This window comes from Phoxinus phoxinus (genome assembly GCF_949152265.1).
Source record: "Phoxinus phoxinus genome assembly, chromosome: 12".
Taxonomy (NCBI): Eukaryota; Metazoa; Chordata; class Actinopteri; order Cypriniformes; family Leuciscidae; genus Phoxinus; species Phoxinus phoxinus.
In genome coordinates, this window is record NC_136887.1 from 7,746,733 (window position 1) to 7,756,527 (window position 9,795).

General features: G+C 44.7%; 1 protein-coding gene across 1 annotated transcript; it reads right to left on the bottom strand.

Annotated features, from left to right (window-relative positions):
• Positions 1–507: 507 nt before the first annotated feature.
• LOC307008204 (endonuclease domain-containing 1 protein-like) lies at positions 508–3,362 on the bottom strand. The gene is made up of 2 exons (XM_079630891.1): positions 3,032–3,362; positions 508–1,095 (listed from the first exon to the last, which is right to left on the bottom strand). Exons 1-2 carry the CDS (start codon positions 3,302–3,304, stop codon positions 568–570), a joined length of 801 nt encoding a protein of 266 aa, XP_079487017.1. The 5' UTR covers positions 3,305–3,362; the 3' UTR covers positions 508–567.
• Between the last annotated feature and the right edge of the window lie 6,433 nt (positions 3,363–9,795).

Below are 9,795 nucleotides of genomic sequence, written 5' to 3' on the forward strand. Positions count from 1 at the left end.
GCTGTTAAAATGAGTTTTATATTAGCAGCTAGGCTATTAGTGACGTTCACAGCGCCGGTCAGCGCCGTCATAGACTAACATTTTTATAAAGCTAGCAAAGACATCTAACGTTAATATAAAATCAATATTTATTCACCTATAATAATAGTAAGTTATCTCCCTCGTGTCCCGCGAAATCAGGTCTGACCTGCAACAGAGCAATATAGCCAGGTGGTCACCCTAGCACACACACTCACTAGCACACACTCTGTCTCGCTCGCTCACTCACTCACTCTCGTCGTGGAGGACCGAAAAAAAATCAAACATGCTAGTCTTTTTGTCGTGATGTCGTGAAGCATCGCAGACGCGACGTAGGTTGTCGCCCACTATGACACACTATACGAGATGACACGATCAAATCTTGCGTCCCGACGCCCGTTGTCGTTTACGAATCCCCACGACACCCTGCGTCAAACGAATCGTGCCAAAATCGGACTAAAATCGTGTAATCTGAACCAGGCATTACAAACGTAATTACTGATAATTCAATGATTTTGAATCCTTATGCAGCTTTTAGAGGGTTGTATGTTATTTTTCACAGTTGCTGTTAAACAGCTGTACATTTTTCACCCAATTTTGACTCAGAAATCCCTGTAATTCCTTTAGACTGTTTTTACTGATCGTTTTACTTTCATCTTCTGTTTCTTCTTCGTTTGGGGCCCAATACGCTTGAGAGACCCATGATCCTTCTGCACTGTTGTAACAGCAGAATGCCACCCACATGTAAGAAGGAATGTTCACTCTCTCTTTTAGTTTATTGTTTCCAGGTAATGCTCCAGTCAGCACATGGGCTAAAACTTTATTATTATTGTCATAGCAATGTTTATTCATGATGTCTGAAATTTCTTTTTCCATGTGATTCCAACTGCCGCCATTAAAGCTGATCTTCTGTGGCACAATGTTGGTCAGTGTTAATGTAGATTCAGCAGTGAATTCATCAGCTGCATGACAGCTGGGAAACAAGTGACCGCGATTCAATCCGTATTTGTTTTTGAAGTCTTCATTCATGGCCTGATTTGCATTTGGAACAGTCATCTCATCAACAGCAGGTGCGAGCTACAGAAGTTTAAAAGAAAGGGAAACGGCCATTAAACACTAGGAGACGAACCTTACTCATTTATGGAAAAATTTACTCAAAAATTATAATTTACCCCCTAATGTCATTGCAAACCCTTATGCGGTATGTTTTCATGTAAAACACAAAATTATTTTCCATGGTACAACCATTCATCTATCAAGCTCTTAATAGGATACAATTATTTAAGTAAACTCGACTTGCTATATTTAAAATCTTCTGAAGTTATGTGAAAGTTTTGTGTGAGCTTTTCACTAAAATTCGACAGATCAGAGTTTTCACTTATGACCTGTTGCATAAAAAAAACTGATTCTAATTTTGTGTTCCACAGAAAAATAAAAGCATCGGAACTAAATGAAGTTGAATAAATAATGACAGATTTTTCATTTTTGAGTAAATTATCCCTTTAGACACTAAATTGATAGACTAGATGTAAAATCAGCACTGAATGGCAGATGTATAAACTCTGACATGAATCTAAAACTACATAAAATGATTAAAGGAAAGGAGGTGAAGCACCTTTTTCTGTAAGTGTCTGTAAAACACTTACAGAAAAAAGTAAATGATAGATTATCATTTACGTCCCGTCCTTCGGATGAGACGTTAAACCGAGGTCCTGACTCTCTGTGGTCATTAAAAATCCCAGGATGTCCTTCGAAAAAGAGTAGGGGTGTAACCCCGGCATCCTGGCCAAATTTGCCCCTTGGCCGCTGTCCATCATGGCCTCCTAATCATCCTCCTATATAATTGGCTTCATCACTCTGTCTCCTCTCCACCAGTAAGCTGGTGTGTGGTGGGCGTTCTGGCGCAATATGGCTGCCGTCGCATCATCCAAGTGGATGCTGCACATTGGTGGTGGTTGAGGAGATTCCCCCCTTCTATGTAAAGCGCTTTGAGGTCTCAGATAAAGCGCTATATAAATGTAACGAATTATTATTATTATAATTATTATTACTGGACACTGTGTGTACATTCATTCACACATGATAGCAGACATCTTGGTAACACTTTACAATAAGGGTGCACTAATAAGCATTAATTCATGCTTAACTAATGCACAGATAATACTGAATTAATGTATTACTAATGATTATCTAAGCTATTCATTAATGATTGCCTCATTAGCAACTAATGAAGAGTCTGTCTGGTTAATATATTAGTTAATATATGAATTGTTATTAATTAAATATGTAATTGTGGATTAATTCCATAATCACTTATTTTATTAACTAATAGTGTTCATTAATTTGTTAATTACCACAATGAGCCTAATATGCATTAATACATTATTAATTACAGCATTAGTAGTGTGTCAATTACTTCAATTACTAGATGATGAGTTAATAATGATGTGCCTCAACAAGTAAAGTCACAACATAATGATTGTTAGCTAATGATTAATTAATCATTAATGACCATCACTAGAGTTTATAAAAAGCTGTTTATTAAACACTGGTTTCCAAAAACATTGTAGTAATTGACACACTACTAATGCTGTAATTAATAATGTATTAATGCATATTAGTTTACCTGTATTATCTGGAAGTTGAAATATAAGGCTTTGGCTCATTGTGGTAATTAACAAATTAATTAACACTATTAGTTAATAAAATAAGGTATTATGGAATTAATACACACTTAAATATTTAATTAATAATAATTCATATATGAACTAATATATTAACCAGACAGACTCTTCATTAGTTGCTATTAGGCAATCATTAATGAATAGCTTAGATAATCATTAGTAATACATTCATTCAGTATTATCTGTGCATTAGTTAAGCATGAATTAATGCTTATTAGTGCACCCTTATTGTAAAGTGTTACCGACATCTTGTACAGTTACACTCTCAACATATGTGATAAATGACATTTACTCTTAATCATAAAAAAACAAGATATGAAAATCATCACCTGAGGCTCAACCATCCATGGAATTCTTGGTCTTTTGAATTTTTTTTCTTCCTTAGTATATTTGTAAGCTGAGAAAACAGGGATCCTATTTGTTGTGTCATATAGAGTTGCAAACGTATATCTTGAACCTTCATTTTTGGAACTATATTTTTGACAGATTTTTTTGTAACGATCATCCTCTGAGTGTGGATTCAGGATGCCAGGAATCACCGGTGGCTGTCCTCTAAAGAAAAACTCGCTACATTTATCAAAAGTTTGTAGAACTTCAGACATGACGAATGGATAGCAGAACGCCAGCAGCACAACGAGGACGCTCACGATAAACAGACGCATATTCTGTCAGCATCCTGCCTCCTGTTGTTTGTCTCCGGGCCTCTAGAGGTCACCTGTGTTCCCCTCTGCTTTAGTTCTTCTTGTTAGCGTTATTCAGGTCACCTGTGTCTTGTTTCCCCTAGAGTATTTAAGCTGTGTTTTTTCCCCTTGTTCCTCACTCGGTTTTTGAGTCCTGGCTATGTGTCTCCTTGCTGTGATTTTGAGTCCTTCCAAGTCACCTAAGCTATTCCAAGTAAGCTATTCTGAGTTATTTGATTGTGTTTTTCTCCCCTCGTGGAGTTATTTTATTTCTCTCCTGTTACCTTTTATTTTTGGATTACCTGTTTTTAATACCTCTTTGTGAGAAGAACTTTTGTTGGATTTTTTGGACTTGCAAAGTACCTTTTTTTTTAATAAATCTACTTTGCCTGGAGTTTTGCCTTGAGTGTTTCGTTTGGGTCCAACATTATCACCTCTGTGGCTAAGTGGTAGAACCCTCACTCTCCACACCTGAGACCCGAGTTCGAGCCCAGCTTGTGACAGAAAAACCGAGTCAGCTATGGACCCAGAAACAGTTGTTTCCAAGGACCTTTTGGCGGTGATCGCTCAACATGAGGCATCTTTCCAGCGCCATGAAGCTGTTCTCAGCCGACAAGAAGAGCTGATGGCCAGTCATTCTCAACTCCTGTCTGATATGATGAGTTCCATCCACCAGCTCTTCGAACGCCTCCCTGTTCCTTCACCTTCTTCTGAATCACCCCCGAGTGGTGAAAGGATTTCTCCAGTAACAGAGCCCCGACTACCACCTCCCAAGCCGTTTGCTGGAGATCCAAGTTCCTGCCAGGGTTTCCTCACCCAGTGCTCCCTCACCTTCGAGCTTCAACCCTCAAGTTTTCCCACAGAGCGTTCCAAGATTGCTTACATTATTACCCTTCTTTCGGACAAGGCGCTCTCCTGGGCCTCTGCGGTGTGGCAATCCCAGAATGCCTGTTGTGACTCCTACTTGGAGTTTGTGAGTGAATTCAAGCGGGTGTTTGATCATCCTGTCAGTGGTCGGGAAGCTTCCAAGCGTCTACTCTCTCTCCGCCAGGGTTCCCGCAGCACGGCAGATTTTGCCATTGAATTTCGGACCATAGCAGCTAGGAGTGGATGGAATGATGAAGCACTGAGGGTCTGCTTTCAGGGAGGGTTGTCTGAGCCTCTTCAAGATGAGTTGGCCACCCGAGAACCAGCTTCAGATCTTGAGGCCCTCATAGCATTGGCCATCTGCCTGGACAATCGTCTTAGAGAGCGGAGAGCAGCTCGTCGCCAGGTCTCCCACTCCCAAGTTCCTCTGAGCAGCTCTGTTTCTCCAGTTGGTGTTCCTTCGTTCAGAGCTTCCCCGCCCCCTGAACAACTCCAGGATTCCCCAGAGGATATGCAGTTAGGCCGTTCCAGGCTTTCTCCCAATGAAAGGGAACGTCGCATGAGGGAGCGTCGATGCCTCTACTGTGGGGTTGCCGGCCACTTCCGCTCCACCTGCCCCGAGCTTTCGGGAAACGCCTGTCCCCGCCCGGCTATAGGAGGGCTGTGATGGGGAAAATTAGAGCTCCTCCTACTAACGCTGTCCTAGCTATTCCAGCCACTCTGTCCTGGGAGGGCCACCAACAACAGGTTCAGGCTATGATCGATTCTGGCTCCGCAGGTGATTTCCTTGATCTAACCTTGGCTAAGAAACTTAAGATCCCTACCCAACTACTTCCTCAACCCCAGGCAGTTACTGCCTTGGATGGCAGACCTCTGGAACCAGGCAAAGTTACAGAGGCCACTCAGTCCCTGCGACTTACCATCTTTCAACACCAGCAGGAGGAGACCTTCTATCTCATTGACTCACCAGAATATCCTATTATCCTGGGTCACCCTTGGCTGTGCAGACATAATCCCCAGATCGACTGGCCTACTGGAACAATTCTAAGCTGGGGTTCCACTTGTCAACTCACCTGCATGCTTCAGAGTCCCTCAGCCCCTAGTACCGAGTTTCAAGAGTCGGTCGACCTCTCCCGTGTCCCCAGTGTTTACCATCGGTTCAAGGCAGTGTTCAGCAAGTCCCGGGCTACTTCCTTACCACCTCACCGCACTTACGACTGTGCCATTAATCTACTCCCTGGTTCCTGCCCTCCTAGGGGTCGGGTCTTCTCCTTATCCTCCCCTGAACACTCAGCTATGGATACCTACATTAAGGAGTCCCTGGCAGCCGGCATCATCCGTGCCTCTACTTCCCCAGCTGGGGCGGGCTTCTTTTTTGTAGAAAAGAAAGACGGGGGTCTTAGGCCTTGTATTGATTACCGGGGTCTCAACAAGATCACGGTTCGGAATCGATATCCCCTTCCTCTCATGGCCACTGCTTTTGAATTGCTTCAAGGGGCTTCCATTTTTACTAAACTGGATCTCCGCAATGCTTACCATCTTGTGCGGATCCGGCAAGGAGACGAATGGAAGACGGCCTTCAACACTCCCACGGGTCACTATGAATATCTGGTGATGCCGTTCGGGCTCACTAATGCCCCCGCAGTATTCCAGGCCCTGATTAATGATGTTCTCCGGGACATGCTTAATCTATTTGTCTTTGTATACCTGGACGATATCCTCATCTTCTCAAGGTCACCGAAGGAGCATGAGGGGCATGTTAGCAGGGTTCTCCAGAGACTCCTTGACAACCATCTCTACGTAAAGCCTGAGAAGTGTGATTTTCATGTTTCCCAGACTCAGTTTCTCGGGTTTATCGTCACTCCTGGCCACCTGGAGATGGATCCCAAGAAGGTCAAAGCAGTCCACAAGTGGCCCACCCCTGCCACAGTCAAGGAGGTTCAACGTTTCATTGGCTTTTCTAATTTTTATAGAAAGTTCATTAAGAATTTCAGCTCTGTGGTAGCCCCCTTGACGGCGCTTACCAAGGGAGGAGGGACCAAGATTCACTGGGGTCCAGAGGCAGCAGGAGCCTTTGAGGATCTCAAGCGCCGCTTCACTTCTGCTCCGATCCTGGTTATCCCTGACCCAGAAAGACCTTTCGTGGTTGAGGTGGACGCCTCTGAGGTGGGGGTGGGAGCCGTCCTGTCACAGAGGAGTGAGGATGGAAAATTACACCCTTGTGCCTTCATGTCTCGCCGCTTGTCTGACGCTGAGCGCAACTACCACGTGGGGGATCGAGAATTGCTTGCGGTAAAACTGGCCTTGGAAGAGTGGCGCCACTGGCTTGAGGGGGCTCAGCATCCTTTCCAGGTTCTCACAGACCACAAGAACCTGGAATATCTCCAGCAGGCAAAGCGGTTGAACCCTCGGCAAGCACGATGGTCCCTGTTTTTTAATCGATTCCAGTTTCTCCTGTCTTACAGACCTGGCACCAAGAATGTCAAGCCAGATGCCCTATCTCGAGCCTACTCTCCAGAAATGCAAGAGAAGCCCTTGGCATCGATTATTCCGAGTTCTAGGATCGTCGCACCTCTTCAGTGGGAACTAGAAAGAGTGGTACGAGAGGCCCTTGTCCTTGAGCCAGACCCAGGCGGTGGTCCCGCCGGACGCCTGTACGTTCCTCTCTCTGTTCGAGCCCGGGTCTTGCAGTGGGGTCATGAGTCGCCCTTGACATGCCATCCAGGCAGTGCTCGCACACTGGACTTCCTCCAGCGGCGGTTTTGGTGGCCGTCCATCAAGAAGGATGTTCAGATCTATGTTGAAGCCTGCCCTGTGTGCAACCAGGGAAAGTCTACACGTCAGCGACCCCAGGGATTGCTCCATCCCTTACCTGTTCCTCGCAGGCCGTGGTCACACCTTTCTCTGGACTTTGTCACAGGACTCCCTCCATCCCAGGGCAACACAGTCATCCTAGTGGTTGTAGACCGGTTCTCTAAGGCCGCTCGGTTTATTCCCCTCCCCAAGCTGCCTTCAGCCAAGGAGACTGCTGAGCTCCTCATGAACCATGTTTTCCGGATATTTGGGATTCCCCTGGACATTGTCTCCGATCGAGGTCCCCAGTTCTCGTCCCGGTTCTGGGGAGCCTTCTGCAGGCTTATTGGGGCCACTGCCAGCCTATCGTCTGGGTTCCATCCTGAGTCTAATGGTCAGACGGAAAGGATTAATCAGGATCTGGAAACCACCTTGCGCTGTATGGCAGCCAGTAATCCCATGTCTTGGGCCTCCTATATCGTTTGGGCTGAATATGCCCACAACACCCTCCAGTCCTCGGCCACTGGATTGTCCCCTTTCGAATGCCAGTTTGGATACACCCCTCCATTATTTCCAGAGGAAGAGGTGCAAGTTGGTGTTCCCTCTGCCCAGCGCTTTGTCCTACGCTGTAGGCGGACATGGAAGAAGGCCAGACGTACCCTCCTTCGGACCTCCCAGAGATACCAAAGCCAGGCTAATCGCCGTCGCCGGATGGCCCCTAATTTCCGAGCTGGTCAAAGAGTTTGGTTGGCCACGAAGAACCTGCCCCTCCGGGTTGAATCCAAGAAGCTTTCCCAGAAGTACATTGGCCCTTTTCGCATAGCAAGGAAAGTTAACCCTGTTTCTTATCGTTTGTTTCTCCCTCGCTCCCTCAGAATTAACCCCACTTTTCATGTTTCGTTACTAAAACCTGTCTTGTCTTCTCCTTTTGCCCCCCCACGCAGACCCCCTCCACCTCCCAGGATCATTGACGGCCAGCCAGCCTACACAGTGCGCCGGATACTGGACTCCCGGAGGGTCCAGAACTCTCTGCAGTATCTGGTGGACTGGGAGGGCTACGGGCCAGAGGAGCGCTCCTGGGTTCCAGCCAAGGACATCCTGGACCCAAGTTTGATTCGAGAGTTTCGCACCTGTAAGCCAGGGTGTTCTGGTAGGAACGTCAGGAGCCGTTCCTAGAGGAGGGGGTCCTGTCAGCATCCTGCCTCCTGTTGTTTGTCTCCGGGCCTCTAGAGGTCACCTGTGTTCCCCTCTGCTTTAGTTCTTCTTGTTAGCGTTATTCAGGTCACCTGTGTCTTGTTTCCCCTAGAGTATTTAAGCTGTGTTTTTTCCCCTTGTTCCTCACTCGGTTTTTGAGTCCTGGCTATGTGTCTCCTTGCTGTGATTTTGAGTCCTTCCAAGTCACCTAAGCTATTCCAAGTAAGCTATTCTGAGTTATTTGATTGTGTTTTTCTCCCCTCGTGGAGTTATTTTATTTCTCTCCTGTTACCTTTTATTTTTGGATTACCTGTTTTTAATACCTCTTTGTGAGAAGAACTTTTGTTGGATTTTTTGGACTTGCAAAGTACCTTTTTTTTTAATAAATCTACTTTGCCTGGAGTTTTGCCTTGAGTGTTTCGTTTGGGTCCAACATTATCACCTCTGTGGCTAAGTGGTAGAACCCTCACTCTCCACACCTGAGACCCGAGTTCGAGCCCAGCTTGTGACATATTCACTGGTGTTCACGCAGAGCTAACAAACAAAAATAAAGCTGAAGTGGTTGTAGAAACGTAAATACTTTTTTAAAGCAAACTTAAGTTCCACAAAAAGTCTGGCAGCTCAGTCAGCCTCTGTTCTTGCACGCTTAAATAGTTTAGCAGCCAAGATGATGATCTCTAACACCGATGTTCACACATCTAAACCTGTGAATTCCTACAGACTGTACATGTGTGAGATCTTTCACACATAATACTCCACTACAAGCCCTGCAATATATATTTATACATCATTTGGAGTCACTTCTTAGAATTGTCCTAAGCCCTAGTGTTATTTTGTGACCTGATCTGTGTCTTTTGCAACTAATATTGGCAGTATTTCTAGCATCTTTGGTTCACTACTTGAGTTTGTAAGCCCGTCTATTGGTCCAATTGCGGCATCCGATAGGACGGGTGAAGACTGCGTGTTACTGTCTTTCCTTTTATGCAACACAACAAGATTCAATGAAATACATTTTCTCATCTTCACTAATACAGTCCACTTGACTGAGTGAATAATTTCATAGTTAATTCAGTTAATTTTCGAAGTTAATTGAGATACTGAGGAACACCTGCTGTTACACCGACTGTTGATCAGTAAAAACAGTCACCTGCTCTAGGAACAAGAGGAACAGAAAAAAGATGAAATCAAGATAAAATAAATGAAATCTTAGCAAAAGATCTTAGCAGAGGAGGATTAAACAACTCCACAAAAAGCATTACCAGATTCACTTATTACTAACCTGACTTTATGTACGTCTACAGAAGGACTTATTGAAAGGTGGCAGAGGTTTAGATGTCATTTTATTTTCATTTGATGTTACCATGATGGTGATCAGTGTTTGCTTTAGTTGGACTCTTGACCATTGACCTTTGAACATTAGTTTTCTTTGGCTGTGGTAGCTGTGTCTTTGAAATACATTTGCTATGGCAAAAAAGCTGAAAGAATACAGGATCAGATGATTATGGCTGTTAGTTAATGGTCTCAAACATCACATTCACTTGGTCCCAATTCACTGATCT